At 43.7% G+C, this 16,063-nt stretch overlaps 1 protein-coding gene across 1 annotated transcript; it reads right to left on the bottom strand.

Moving 5' to 3' along the window:
• Window positions 1-13,611: 13,611 nt before the first annotated feature.
• LOC142852890 (small ribosomal subunit protein eS4, X isoform-like) lies at window positions 13,612-14,454 on the bottom strand. The gene has a single exon (XM_075977881.1). The coding sequence runs from the start codon at window positions 14,424-14,426 to the stop codon at window positions 13,623-13,625; it is 804 nt and encodes a 267-aa protein (XP_075833996.1). The 5' UTR covers window positions 14,427-14,454; the 3' UTR covers window positions 13,612-13,622.
• Between the last annotated feature and the right edge of the window lie 1,609 nt (window positions 14,455-16,063).

Below are 16,063 nucleotides of genomic sequence, written 5' to 3'. Positions count from 1 at the left end.
TGGTTTCCTTGAGATGGAAAGATCCCCTCTGTGGATGTCACCATTCCCTGGCTGTGGTTTTGGATTTAGAAAAGGACAAAGAACTGAGCCAAAGCATGCTCTCTTAGTTAGGGTTGCTGTCCTGGGATGAAACAGCATGGCCAAAACAAGTCGGGGAGGAAAGAATTTATTTGGCTTACTCTTCAGCTTGATGTTCATCACTGAAGGAAGTCAGGGCAGGAACTCAAGCAGGGCAGGAATCTGGAGGCAGGAGCTGATGCAAAGGCCATGGAAGAGTGTTGCTTACTGATTTGCTCTTCATGGCTTGCTCAGCCTACTTTCTTATAGAACCCAGGACCACCAGTTCAGGGATGGCCCCACCCACAATAGGCTGGGACCACCCACATAAATCATTAATTTAAAAAATGCCCTACAGGCTTGCATACAGTCGGATCTTATGGAGGCGTTTTCTTTCTTTTCCTTTTTTATAACATAATATTTTTTGTCGGTTCTTTTGGGAATTTCACATCACGTACCCAAATCCCACTCATTTCCCAGTCCTTCCATATCTGCTTCCACCCTTGTAACATCCCCAGAAAAAAGTATAAATAAAAATTAACAACAATAATAAAAATCTTGCCAATCCCTCTGGGCAACAGCCTGCTTCTCTCTCAGCTGCGGCTTCTCTCCAGTTCTGCCTTTCATGAATCATTTTGCTCCTCTGTCTTTCCCACGTCTCTGTCACATACTCATTTGTGGCAGTGGCACTGGAAGCTGCAGCGAGTCACACACGGTACCCTTTTGTACAAACAGCTTTCCTTGCAAAGGTTCATTGCAATGAGCTGTTGGTCTGGTTCAAGTCTCTGGCTTCTGCTACACCATCAAAACTGCCCCCTTGCCTAGATTCCTCCTGGACATCCCACTGCCGCCCTGAGTCCTGCAGATCCTGCAGCTGTGCTTCCACAGGATGACTCCCTTCAGGTGCTCCAGAAAGTCACAGATGCGGGAGATATGGGGTGGGCCTGGGTAGTAGCCAGGCCATGCTGCTAGTGTGGCAGCCATCAAGGGACAGGGACAGTTCTCCAGCACCCATGATACATGGGGTCAGCTCAACAGAGCCCTCCTGGTATAGGAGGTTCTTCTTTCTATGTGTTGCTTTCATTAGTTGAAAAAAAAAAACTGCCTTGGCCTTTTGATAGGGTAGCCCTTAGGTGGGCGGAGCAGACAGAACAGAATTCTGGGAAGAAGGGAAGTGTGGCAGATGCCATGCTTCTCCTGCCCGAGATGGACGCTGGTTAGACTCACATGGGTAAGCCACAGTCAAGTGGCAATACACATTAATGGAGATGGGTTAAACGAATATGTAAGAGTTAGCCAATAAAAGGTTAGAACTAATGGGCCAGGCAGTGTTTAAATGAATACCATTTCTGTGTAATTATTTCAGGGCTAAGCTAGCTGGGTGGCGGGATATAGCCTGCTGCTCATCCTATAAGAGCTAATAATTAGCCTGAGCTAATGGGCCAATCAGTTTTATAACTTATGGAGATCTCTGTGTGATTTTCTTTGGGGGCTTTCTGGCTGTGGGGTATCAGGCAGGACAGAAACCCCAACAAGCCGGCCCTCATGTTACACCCTCCAACATCAACATGGCATCAACATGACTTTGGGCAGCACCACAGACCACAGACATCCCCTAATGATCTTTAATGGTGACACAGGCCATAGATACCAACATAACCTCTGTCTGTATCAGGTCTACTGACCCACTTGTGGCCCTCAGTGGCTGCAGAGGCCCACACAGACCTCAGGCCTCCTTATGGTCTGCTTACAGTCATACGCTCCACTCTCACCTCGGGGAGGAAATCTCAAGGACATCACCAAGTCACCAGTCAGTGGCACAGACCACTTACAGCCACATGGATCTCAAACTTCATCATAGCCTGCGGCAGCAGCAAGACCCACAAACACCAACCTGGCTTCTGGTGGCAGCACAGACCACGGTGGTCCTTCCTGGAGGTCCAGTCTAGGAAGTGACCCTTTCCTCATCTCATGGAGCCATTTTCTCAATTGAGGTTCCCTCCCTTCAGGTGATTGTTGCCTATGTCAGTGAAGTTGACATAAAACAGTCAGCATGCATGTGTCCCTGTTCTTCACTCCTTCTTCTCCTACTCCTCCTTCTTTTGTTTTTTTGTTTTTGAGACAGATTTTCTCTGTGTACTCTTGGTTGTAACTCACTGTAGACCAGGCTGACCTCAAACTCACAGAGATCCATCTGCCTCCCAAGTTCTGGGATTAAAGGCGTGCTCCACCACATTCTTGAGAAAGAAATAAAGAGAGAGAGAGAGAAAGAAAAGAAGGAAGGAAGGAAGAAGAGGAAGAAAAGAATGAAGGGGAAAGGAAACAAAAATCATTGTGTCAGTATGTTTATTTATTTTGAAAAAGGGTCTCATGTATCCCAGGGTGACATAAAAATTTACTATGATCTTGAATAGATCCTTTTGCATCTACCCCCTGAATGGTGGGTGTATAGGTTTGTACCACTACAATGTAGTTTTTGAGGTGCTGGGAGTCAAAGCCAAGGTATGGTGTACACTATGCAAGTATACTTTAATAGGATTTCTGTTCCCCCAGTAATAGGTTTCTCCACCGATGCACTAAGCCAGATCAAATCGAACTAAAAAAAGTATGTCAACAGGTTTGTTTGAGCAAAGCAGCTCCTGGGCAGATTCTCCAGTCCCAGAGATCAAGGCTAGAGAAGCACGCCCAAACTGAAGCAGGTAGATTACAGAAGTTGCAGGCCAGGGGTGATGACATGTCTGCCACAAGCTGAGTTTGTGCCCAAGTATGGTCAAAAGCTGAGTGCTTTAGGTGGGAGGCTAGCAGGTTCAGGGGAGGAAGCTGTTGCAGCTGCCCAGAATTCAGAACTGGGCTTTCTGGTGCCTTCCCTTTGTTTGGAGAGACAGGAATGGGCTTCTCAGATCATGCAGGAGTAAGCTGAAGGTTCCAACGGAACACCCAGAGCTTTTGGGATATGTTGGCACCAGTTCTAATCTGGCTACTTCCTGTTTATAATGATATTTTATTTATGTTTTAGTAAATAAAGCTTGCCTAAAGATCATAAGGGCAAAACTAAGCCACTAGAGGTCAGGAAGTGGTGGCACACAGCTTTAATCCCAGGAGCTGGGAGACAGAGGCAGGTGAACTTCTGTGAGTTCAAGGCTACCCTGGGTTACACAAGATTAATGCAGAAACAAATCCAGGTGGTATGATCCATACCTCATACTTTTAATCCCAGTACTAGGGAGTCACACACCTTTAACCCCAGCACTAGAGGGAATATACAATGGGAAGACAGAGGCTGCATGCTTAGTCTGCTCAGTCGGCTTAGTCTGTGGTCGCCCAGCCTCGGTAGAGGTAAAACTTGTCTAGTGGCTTGGTTGCTTTGCTTTTCTGGTTTTCAGGCTGAACCCCAATTTCTGTCTCTGGTTTTTTATTATTCGTGCTACACCTGTTGGCATGGGATGGCAAGGAGGACAGCCAGTGGTCTTGTGCTCAGCAGGAGGTCTGCCATCCTGGAGACTTCTCTATGGAGTAGACACAGGGCTGTAGTTATTACCACCAGCCCTTTGAATGAAAGTGGCCATGGGCAGAGTGAAGACTGCCAGAAAGAATGGAATGGAGATGTGTCCTGACTATAGCGGCAAAGTTCTTCAGATAATTTGTGGAATGACTCAATATCAGTTTCCCGTAGGCCAGATTCATTGATATAGGGCAGCAATCTCTCCCTAGGAACGTGCAGGTGTCTGTGAAACGGCTGAACAGAGTTACACCTTGGTTTCAGAGCAAAAGGCTAGCCTAGTTGTCAAACACCATCAAATCTGAGAAGGATACATTTTTTAAAAGATTTATTTATTTATTATGTATACAGTGTTCTGTCTGCATGCATGCCTGTAGGGCAGAAGAGGCGCCAGATCCCATTACAGATGCTTATGAGGCTCAATGTGGTTGCTGGAAATTGAACTCAGAACCTCTGCAAGAACAGGCGGTGCTCTTAACCTCTGAGCCATCCCTCTAGCCAGAGAAGGATACATGTTACCTGAGTAAGCAGAAGCCCGGACCAAGCAGTTTCCGAATCTATTAAAAATGACAGGGGCTGGGCAAAGGTGGTGCACACCTTTAATCCCAGCACTCCGAGGCAGGTGGTTCTTTGTGAGTTCAAGGCCAGCCTGGTCTATAGGGCTAGTTCCAGGACAAGCTCCAAAGCTACAGAGAAACCCTGTCTCAAAAAACAAAACAAACAAACAAACAAACAAAAAAGACAGGAACTGTCTGGCTACCTAGACAGCTACCCCAATTTCCCCATGGTCATTGGTGAAAGAGGTCCCAGGGCAGCATCAGTCTATGGCTGCCAGGCCCAGAAGATCTGACAGACTTTCCTGTGCAGTAGGAACTTGGGAAGGACTGGCCTACCTTGTCTAGGCAAAGCAGGGGAATCGACTCCCCAGTGTCCTGTTTGTCCACAGTCTGGACAGTGTCTTGGCAGCTGTTTCTGCCCCATGGCCACATGGACATGGACATGGAGGGACTTCTGCACCCAACATCTTCTTTGGAGGAGATAGGGAAGCTGTTGAGAGCTAGCGTGTCTCTCTACCATAAAAAGCTTTTGTCAAACATTTTAAATGCCATACTCTCAGATCTCTGAAGTGTTTGAGGACCATTATCTGTTAGGTTTATCTAAACTAGAGAAACTTGGTTTCTAGTTATTTGTTTTAGGCTTAACTTTGAAAACATACAAAGCTGAACATATCAAAAAATTTGATCCTTTCGGAAGTATATGGCTATTAACTTGTATGTCTTATAAGACTGAGATTTTAAGGCCTTATCCCAGCTAGGTTTAGCTGTAAAAAAATAGCAGTTTCTTTTCTTTTTTTTTTTTTTTTTTTTTTTTTTTCGAGACAGGGTTTCTCTGTGGCTTTGGAGCCTGTCCTGGAACTAGCTCTGTAGACCAGGCTGGTCTCGAACTCACAGAGATCCGCCTGCCTCTGCCTCCTGAGTGCTGGGATTAAAGGCGTGCGCCACCAAAGCCCGGCCCAGTTTCTTTTTATTATGGTTTAATTTTAACTTTATGTGAGTGTGAAGGTGTCAGATCTCCTGGAACTGAATTTCCAGACAGTTGTGAGCTGCCTCGTGGGTGTTGGGAATTGAACCCAGGTCCTCGGAAGAGCAGTCAATACTCTTAACTGCTGAGCAATCTCTTCAGCCCAAAATAAATAGCAGTTTCTAAAGTGAAGGTCCTTTAATATCAAGATAAGTCTTTTTTGTTGTTGTTGTTGTTGTTTTGTTTTTCAAGACAGGTTTCTCTGTAGCTTTGGAGCCTGTCCTGGAACTAGCTCTTGTAGACCAGGCTGGCCTTGAACTCACAGAGATCCGCCCGCCTCTGCCTCCCGAGTGCTGGGATTAAAGGCGCGTGCCACCACCACCACCACCATCGGCTCAAGATAAGTCTTTTAACTCATAAACACTGTCTACAAAGAGACTGTGAAATTTCCTGATCCTTTTATAGTACACCGTTATAGAACACAATAGTTTTCTCTATGACTTAGTTTATCAAATTAGCTACAGCTTAACAATGTTAGTAAAAGCAAGGATGTTAGACTATATTCCTAAATCAATCTCTGTTAGCTGAATAGACCTTAGTTAAGGAGAGACCGTTTGCCAGACTGCATAGGTCAACATCTTACTGCATCATAAGCTAGGAACACAGTCTCTGGGTTTAGCTGTGGTCCTAAGTTTTAGTTTTTATTTATCTATTTATTAAGATCATATATTAGCAAAGGTATCATAATAAAAGATCTTAAAAATTTTAAAATGTCCTATAGCTTTAAAAATTTAAGCTTTAAAAAAACTGTTTTTGGGGGGGACCATGGGAGAGGGTAGAAGGGGAGGAGAGAGGCAGGAGAGGAGTGGAGAAAAATATATAGCTCAATAAAAACAATTGAGAAACTGTTTCTTAAAAATATCCAGTTTATTTAAACTTTCTATAAAACTTTAAAATTTCTTGTTAAGAAGTTTAAGATCTCTCAACTGTGTGTTCTGCTAATATGCAACTAAAGTACCTTTTTATTACAAGAATGATAACAAGGCACAACCAATTTGTAGAAGGCAAAACCAATTTTCAACAGTGTAAACAGTTCATTGTCTCTAAAACCTATACCAAGTGGATTACCCTTTCTCTTCATAAACCATGTTTCCAGGACAGACAGGAATTATACAAAAATCCATCCTAATCCAAAAAATCCTGGAAATCTATTGTTACCTCCTAGGTAGGCTCGCTCCTCCTAGGTGGTCAAAATGCTGGTAAAGTTACATGACATTCCTCTCTTCCATCCCTAGTCAAAACAGTGACTTCCCACCTGGCTGCACTTCATTAAGATGATGGTGAACTATGTGCTGTTTCCCAGAACAGCTCCAATTTGAAGTTACAAATTTTAAGTTAAGTTTTTATGTCTTCAGACCTTCCCATATCTTAGAACACACTCTTTCCCTCTAATCATTTAGCAGAGACACGAATAGTTATTATGGGAACAGTCAGAGCAGAGTATGTTTCTTTAATGGAAAGCTGCACCTGCAGCCTGTTTAGGCTTTACTGTGAAGCCTGTTAGCAAGGCAAACCTGTCTGCCTTTTCTTTTTTCTTTTTTTTAAATTGTTTTTATTGAGCGATGTATTTTTTTCTGCTCCCCTTCCTTTCCCCTTCCTTTCTACCCTCTCCCATAGTCCCCATGCTCCCAATTTACTTAGGAGATCTTGTCTTTTTTACTTCCCATGTAGATTAGATCCATGTATGTCTCTCTTAGGGTCTTCAAGGTTGTCTAGGTTCTCCAAGATTGTGAATTGTAGGCTGGTTTTCTTTGCTTTATGTCTAAAAGCCATTTAGGAGTGAGTACATATGATATTTCTCTTTCTGGGTCTGGGTTACCTCACTCAGTATGATGTTTTCTAGCTCCATCAATTTGCCTGCAAATTTAGAGATGTCATGATTTTTTTCTGCTGTGTAGTGCTCCATTACATAAATGTACCACATTTTCCTTATCCATTCTTCAGTCAAGAGCTATTTAGATTGTTTCCAGGTTCTGGCTATGACAAACAGTGCTGCTCTGAACATGTTGAGCACATGTCCTTGTGGTATGATTGAGCATCCTTTGGGTATATACCCAAAAGTGGTATTGCTGGGTCTTGATGTAGATTGTTTCCTGATTTTTCTGAGAAATCGCCATACTGATATTCAAAGAGACTTTACCAGTTTGCACTCCCACCAGCAATGAAGGAGTGTTCCCTTTACCCCACATCCTCTCCAGCATAAGTTCTCAGTGGTTTTGATCCTGGCCATTCTTACGGATGTAAATTGTAATCTCAGAGTTGTTTTGATTTGCATTTCTCTGATGGCTAAGGATGTTGACCATTTCCTTAAGTGTCTTTCAGTCATTTTATTTCTCTGTTGAGAGTTCTTTGTCTAGGTCTGTACTCCATTTTTTTATTGGATTATTTGTTCTTTTGATGACCAATTTCTTGAGTTCTTTGTATATTTTGGAGATCAACCCTCTGTCCGATGTGGGGTTAGTGAAGATCTTTTCCTATTCAGTAGGCTGCTATTTTGTCTTGTTGACTGTGTCCTTTGCTTTACAGAAGTTTCTCAGTTTCCGGAGGTTCCACTTATTGTTTCGCTGAGTGTCTGTGCTACTGGGGTTGTATTTAGAGAGTGATCTCTTGAGCCATTGCATTCCGTGTACTTCCCACTTTCTTTTCTATGAGGGTCAGTGTGCTTGGTTTTATGTTGAGGTCTTTGATCCATTTGGAATTGAGTTTTGTGCATAGTGATAGCTATGGATCTATTTGCATTCTTTTACATGTTGATATTCAATTATGCCAACACCATTTGTTGAATATACTTTCCTTTTTCCATTTGATATTTTTTGCTTCTTTTTCTAAAATCAGGTGTTCATAGGTGTGTGGATTGATATCTGGGTCTTCAATTCGGTTCCATTGGTCCTCTTGTCTGTTTTTATGCCAGTAGCAGGCTGTTTTCAGTACTATAGATATATAGTAGAGTTTGAAGTCAGGGATTGTGATGCGTCTAGAAGCTTCGTTATTGTACAGGATTGTTTTTACTATCCTGGGTTTTCTGCTTTTCCATATGAAATTGAGTATTGTTCTTTCAAGGTCTGTGAAGAATTTTGCTGGGATTTTGGTGGGCATTGCATTTGATTTTGGAAAGATTGCCGTTTTTATTATGTTAATTCTACCTACCCAAGAGCATGGGAGATCTTTCCACTTTCTGGTGTCTTCAATTGCTTTCTTCAAAGATTTAAAGTTCCTGTCATACAGGTCTTGCACTTGTTTGCTTAGAATTACTCCAAGGTATTTTGTTATTTGTGGCTATTGTGAAGGGTGATGTTTCTCTGATTTCTTTCTTAGCCCATTTAACATCTATGTACAGGAGGGCTACGGATTTTTTGAGTTGTAATCCTGTTACATTACTGAAGTGTTTATGAGTTTTAGAAGTTCCTTGGTAGAATTTTTGGGGCCGCTTATGTAAACTACCATATCATCAACATATAGTGAGAGTTTGACTTCTGATTTGTATCCCCTTGATCTCCTTTTGTTGTCTTATTGCTATAGCTAGGACCTCAAGAACTATATTGAATAGATATGGAGAGAGTAGACAGCCTTGTCTTGTTCCTGATTTCAGGGGAATCACTGGGAGTTTCTCTCCATTTAGTTTGAGGTTGAGTGTTGGCTTGCTGTATATTGTCTTTATTATGTTTAGGTATGTTCCTTGTATCCCTGCTCTCTCCAAGACCTTCATCATGAAGGGATGTTGTATTTTGTTGGAGGCTTTTTCAGCATCTAATGAGATAATCATGTGTTTTTTTTCTTTCAGTTTGTTTTCATGGTGGATTACATTGACACATTTTTGTATGTTGAACCATCCCTGCCTGCATCTATGGGATGAAGCCTACTTGGTCATGGTGGATGGTTTTTCTGATGTGTTCTTGGATTTGGTTTACCAGTACTTGATTGAGTATTTTTGAATTAATGCTCATGAGGAAGATTGGTCTGTAATTATCTTTCTTAGTTGTGTCTTTGTGTGGTTTGGGTACTCTCAAGAGTAAGGATTACCACTGTGTGCTAGTGTCACTGACATTATATGTGGGTGCTGGGACACAAATGTAGGTCCCCACTGTTGTCTGACAAGTACTCTGCCAACCAAGGAATCCCCCCAACACAATCCCTAGTTCTGGTTTCTTAGTCCCCATGTTCACCATGAGTGTCACTCTGTGTAGCTCTCACGAGCCGGATGTTCCTCAGAATGTGAAAGCCAATATCCCATTCCCCAGGACAAAGGTTATGTGGTGTCTGTTCATCTGTGTTGATGTGACTTTTGCCTGTGCCCTGACAAAAGATGGTGACCCAAGATGAAGAACACTAAGAAGTTTTCTGCCTGTTGGTCAGAATTGTCATCAGGTCCTAGAGGTTTAGCTGTGTAGAGTCAGCCCATCTCCTAGCCTTCTCATTTCTACCAGGGACTGTCTCTTCTGAGGCTTTCAGGGGCTCTGTCCCTAGTCTCTCTGAGCTTTGGGAAGTGACTATGGTATCCACTGACACTTCTCATCCTGTGATACCAGTTCTTTAGTTTCTGACACCTTTCTCGGTGTGAATATCTGCTAAGAGGGACCCAAGCTATACAACATGAGTTCAGAGAATCCACACTAATTCTGAGTCCAGAGATCCTTCTTCTTCCATTTCCTGACGCCAGGTCTTTCCATGGAATAACCCTTCTGTACACTGTGAATATGTATTCTTTTCATTTGTTGGTAATAAAGCTGATTTGGCCTACAGCAAGGCGGAATAAGGGTACAGATTTGGGAAAGCCAAACAGAGGTACAGGGAGAAAAAAGGGCAGAGTCCAAAGACAGGAGCCAGCTGCCTGAGAAACAAGACAACAGGGAACTGGTAAAGCCACAGCCACATGGCAATACATAGATTAATAGAAACAGATTAATTTAAATGTAAGAGAGAGCCGGGCGGTGGTGGCAAACGCCTTTAATCCCAGCACTCGGGAGGCAGAGGCAGGCGGATCTCTGTGAGTTCGAGACCAGCCTGGTCTACAAGAGCTAGTTCCAGGACAGGCTCCAAAACCACAGAAAAACCCTGTCTCAAAAAAACAAAAAAAAAAGTAAGAGATATTTAGTAATAAGCCTGAACTATAGGCCAAAATTCTGTACTCAATATAACAATATAATGAGGATTTATTTCAAAGCCGCTGCTGGATGGTTCAGTCCAGAGAGACCTCTGTTTACAAACCCTCCATAAAATTTGTAAAATGGTTTCAGGATCACCTTAGTCACAGAGGTTGCTCCAGCACGCTTCAGTATCTGGTACAGATTTGTAGCACTGGACAGATGAAGAGGGAGGCCAATACCTGTAATGTCTACACTTGGCAGTAGAGCAGAACAAGCAGATGTTTGAGGTCACCATTAGAGATACATAGGGCCTTCACTGAACTGTAGAATGAGCCGCTAGCCCTGTCTCAAAGAATCAAAAATCAAAATACTTTGAGACACACCAATCAGTCCACAAAAGTTTAATTGATCTATTATTCTCTCTCCTCTCTCTCCTCTTCCCCCCCCCATGTGTGTGTATCTGTGTTTCTTCTTACACATATACGCATGCACTTGTGTCTGTGTGTACACATACATTCATTTGGGGTATGTGCATGTGGAAGCCACAGGGGAACCTCAGTGTTTGTTGCTCAGACACAGTCACTGGTTTTTTTGTTTTGTTTTGTTTTTTTGATACAGGGTCACTTGACAGTGAGACCCAGTAATCAGCAGATGGCTGCCTTGCCGGTGGTGGGATTCCAAGCACATGTCATCATTCCTGTTTGTCACGGAGGGACATGGAAGTCAGGCCTCATGCTTGCCTACCAAGCTGTGTACAGACTCAAGCTTCCTTTGCTTTTTCGGGGGGCAGGGGGGAGTTCTGATTCTTCAAGAAAAGATTTCTCTATGTAACAGCTTTGATGTCCTGGAACTCCCTTTGTGAACATGGCTGATCTTGAACTCACAGAGATCCTCCTGCCTCTGCCTCCTGAGTGTGCTTCCTTAGCTTTGGTTTTCATGTTTTCCCCAGTTGTTCTGATGTCATTTGTGTCTCTGAATTTCCTAAGGCAAGACCTATGCTGATGGCTGGACAGCTGAGCAGGGGCATCTGAATTGAGGCACGTTCTCTGCCTCTTTTAGTTTAATTGACCTATAAATGTTTTCCTCTGTAGTTGGCAGCTCTACATCCCTTGATGTCTTCTTTTTGTTTGCCCATCACAGAAAGTGTTTGTTTTGTTCCCACAAATGAGAGCCCTGTGACCATGTGACCCTGAGCCCAGAAGGCCTTCCTAGCTTTTTCCTGGACTGCTCATGTCAATGCAATCAGAACATCAGTTTGCTGAGTGGTGGTGGCGCCACATGCCTTTAATGCAGTACTCGTGAGGCAGAGGCAGGCCAGCCTGCTCTACAGAGCAAGTTTCTAAAGGTACAGAGAAATATTGTCTCTCCCAAAACAACAACAACCACCACCACTACAACAACAACCACAATAAAAACAAAACAAAAAAACCGGCATCGGGTGTCCCTGTGGCCATGCTGTAGACTTGACATGTCTGTGGGTGTCAGAAACAGCTACCAATAAGACATAGGTATCTTGACACACGAGTTGCTACAAGTATGGTTGCTCTGTCAGGTAGCCTGGATTAACACTTTCCAGGTGATCTCCATAATGGCAAAGAAAGAATCAGAACAATATTAGCATATCCTAATCTTTTTAGGATGGCGACATCCTGTCTGGAAGTCATGTGACCACCTTCCGTGTGGCCAGGTATGAGCTGGCCTGTAAGTTTGGCTGCCATACAATGTAGGGCTTGAATAATATTGCCCCACGGGTCAGGATAAAAATCAAGTCAACATTTAATAAGGTAAAAAACAGGAATTTCTTTATTGAATAATGAAATAATAAACAGAAATTTCTATTTCAGGCCTGGCATATTTTTTTTTTTTAGTTTTCATCATGCTGTTTAATCTAGCATGTTGCCTAGAAAGGCTTGTTAACAAGAGTACAAATACGTCTCCAGCATGTCTCTCAAGAGTACAAATACGTCTCCAGCATGTCTCTCAAGAGTACAAATATGTCTCCAGCATGTCTCTCAAGAGTACAAATACGTCTCCAGCATGTCTCTCAAGAGTACAAATACGTCTCCAGCGTGTCTCTCAAGAGTACAAATACGTCTCCAGCGTGTCTCTCAAGAGTACAAATACATGCTGTTTAATCTAGCACGTTGCCTAGAAAGGCTTGTTAGCAAGTGTACAAATACGTCTCCAGCATGTCTCTCAAGAGTACAAATACGTCTCCAGCATGTCTCTCAAGAGTACAAATACGTCTCCAGCGTGTCTCTCAAGAGTACAAATACGTCTCCAGCGTGTCTCTCAAGAGTACAAATACGTCTTCAGCGTGTCTCTCAAGAGTACAAATACATGCTGTTTAATCTAGCACGTTGCCTAGAAAGGCTTGTTAACAAGAGTACAAATACGTCTCCAGCATGTCTCTCAAGAGTACAAATACGTCTCCAGCATGTCTCTCAAGAGTACAAATACATGCTGTTTAATCTAGCACGTTGCCTAGAAAGGCTTGTTAACAAGAGTACAAATACGTCTCCAGCATGTCTCTCAAGAGTACAAATACGTCTCCAGCATGTCTCTCAAGAGTACAAATACGTCTCCAGCATGTCTCTCAAGAGGACAAATACATGCTGTTTAATCTAGCACGTTGCCTAGAAAGGCTTGTTAACAAGAGTACAAATACGTCTCCAGCATGTCTCTCAAGAGTACAAATACGTCTCCAGCATGTCTCTCAAGAGTACAAATACATCTCCAGCGTGTCTCTCAAGAGTACAAATACGTCTCCAGCGTGTCTCTCAAGAGTACAAATACGTCTCCAGCGTGTCTCTCAAGAGTACAAATACGTCTCCAGCGTGTCTCTCAAGAGTACAAATACGTCTCCAGCATGTCTCTCAAGAGTACAAATACGTCTCCAGTGTGTCTCTCAAGAGTACAAATACGTCTCCAGCATGTCTCTCAAGAGTACAAATACGTCTCCAGCGTGTCTCTCAAGAGTACAAATACGTCTCCAGCATGTCTCTCAAGAGTACAAATACATGCTGTTTAATCTAGCACGTTGCCTAGAAAGGCTTGTTAACAAGAGTACAAATACATCTCCAGCATGTCTCTCAAGAGTACAAATACGTCTCCAGCATGTCTCTCAAGAGTACAAATACATGCTGTTTAATCTAGCACGTTGCCTAGAAAGTCTTAACAAGAGTACAAATACGTCTCCAGCATGTCTCTCAAGAGTACAAATACGTCTCCAGCATGTCTCTCAAGAGTACAAATACGTCTCCAGCATGTCTCTCAAGAGTACAAATACGTCTCCAGCATGTCTCTCAAGAGTACAAATACGTCTCCAGCATGTCTCTCAAGAGTACAAATACGTCTCCAGCATGTCTCTCAAGAGTACAAATACGTCTCCAGCATGTCTCTTAGAGACCCGTCCACCCACTGCTCTGTGTGGCCGCTAGCCTCTTGTCTCTCTCTTCAGCAACTGTGAGGCGGATTCCTTTTCCTCGGGGAAGGGAAATCCATGGTTTGTTGCCCTTGCCAATAACAAAAATGTTGGAAAGCCGGGTGGCAAATCTGTTGCCATTGGCATCTTTCACATGGACCACATCAAAAGAGCCGGGATGTCTCTCTCTGTTGGTGATCACACCAATTCTTCCCAAGTTAGCACCCCCAGTCACCATACATAGGTTACCAGTGTCAAACTTGATGAAGTCGGTTATTTTACCCGTATCCAAATCAATCTGAATGGTGTCATTCACCTTGATGAGGGGATCAGGGTAGCGAATAGTGCGAGCATCATGGGTCACCAGATGTGGGATTCCTTTTGTGCCCACAAAGATCTTTCTCACTTTGCACAACTTGTACTTGGCCTCCTCAGGTGTAATATGATGAAGGGCAAAGCGACCCTTGGTGTCATAGATCAGACGGAAGTTCTCTCCAGTCTTGTCAATGTTGAAGACATCTATAAACCTATCAGGGTAGGTTATATCGGTCCTGACTTTGCCATCAATCTTAATGAAGCGCTGCATGCAGATCTTCTTCACTTCATCGCCAGTCAGGGCATACTTAAGCCTGTTCCTCAGGAAAATGATCAGAGGCAGACATTCCCTCAGCTTGTGAGGGCCAGTGGGTGGACGAGGCGCAAACACGCCGGTTAGTTTATCCAGCATCCAATGCTTTGGAGCTGCTACACGCTTCAGATGTTTCTTGGGACCAGGAGCCATGGCTGCGCTGGGAATGGAAAGAGCCTGGCATATGTTCTTTAAGAGTAGAACATAGTCCTGATGTGCCAAAATCAAATGAAAAACAGCAGTGGGTTCCATATGACCATGACATCGTGGAAAAGGCTTTTCACTAGAATGCTGTGGACAAAATCACAGTTAACGCAGGTTGAGAAATAGATCCCGCACATAAGAACAATCATTTATGAAAGATGAAGCCTTCACCCATGTTTCTTTCTATTCCCTTTTCTTCATGTCTCCCAACTTGTGTGTGTGTGTGTGGGTTCATATGTGTCTTCTGGAGCACTTACCTTGCTTCCTGAGACACGCTCCTTAAACCTGTGACTTTCAGTAACTCTAGACCACCTGTACAAGGATGAAAAGGGGACTTCTCTTTTCCACCTCCATAGAGGTAGGATGATATGCTCACACTGGCCTTCAAGGCTTTTATGTGGCAGCTGGTTCTGAGCTCACGCCCTCACGTTTGAAGACCGAGCACTTGGAGTGAGTTACTCCTGTCACTAGGAGAGCAATTTCATGGCTACATTCTCATCTTATGATATCTCTCAGAAGCCAAGTGTTGTCAACAGAACAAATGAATAATTGACCCTGTGTGGTGGTCAATCCCCTGTTGGAGCTCTGGATGGGAAGCAAGAAAAGCTTGTGGCTGAATGTGTTCATGAGTACCTGCAAGCTAAGGACAACAAAAGTTGTCCATTTCCTGCCATGGTGAGCAGCCTGGGGATCAGGAAGTTTGGCCAAAAAAAAACAAACAAATCACATGGTTTCTCGACTTGTGTGAAGATGAGCAGTGTGGATTTGCTGTCTGAAAGGGGCAGAGAGGCGACCACACGCTTTCCTGAGGTAAGACCGAAGGGCACATGAGGCTGGTGCCTTCAAGTCTTTGAAAGGAAGTGGCCTGGCTTTACTGGATAGTGTCCCTAATGGATTCTGTAACCTTGTCTGTCAGGGACAGATTTCTTTCACCTTGGCCCTGGCTAGACAGCCTTTGCTTGGGGAGAGCTGACCAGACATGTGTATCTCATTCTAACCGTCCATGGTGCTCAGCCTGAATTCTCTGGCCACCTGCCCACCTGCCTCCCATTCAGCTTCTCCATGACAGGAGACAGATCATGATGTCAGAGTCACACAGAGTTTACTAATCCCCCTGCTTTCCAAAGTCTCATGAGAAAACCGAGAAAATCGCCCTTTGCTTGCTTAGATGGCTTTCCCAACACAAGGAGCTGATTGGCAGGGCACTCCCTAAACTCCATGGTGCCCTGCGCTGGTCCAGGACTTATGTTCACGTTGACTACTGTGTCTGATAGTCAGGGGCAGGAAGACAGTAACACAGAATGCCCCACCTCTTTCAGCAAGTTGGCAGAGAAGCTGTGGCATGGGTTAGTTGACGGGCTGCCACTGTGGTCAGGCTTCCATTGTCACATAAGGCAAACCACTGATGGTTTTGTATGTTGTGTCTTCCAATGAGGATTGAGGGGTGTGCCTGTTATTTGTTCTTTTTCTGAGGCTATCTAGCCCATTCTGACCGTGTGAGGTGGTCACAAACATCCAATTGGGTGCAGAGAGGCAAAAAGGGCTCCTCTAGGTGAGGAGTTCCACAAAAGAAACTTTGTTGTGGA

Source organism: Microtus pennsylvanicus, chromosome 6 (assembly GCF_037038515.1).
Source record: "Microtus pennsylvanicus isolate mMicPen1 chromosome 6, mMicPen1.hap1, whole genome shotgun sequence".
NCBI lineage: Eukaryota > Metazoa > Chordata > Mammalia > Rodentia > Cricetidae > Microtus > Microtus pennsylvanicus.
This window is presented reverse-complemented; position numbering and strand designations above follow the sequence as displayed.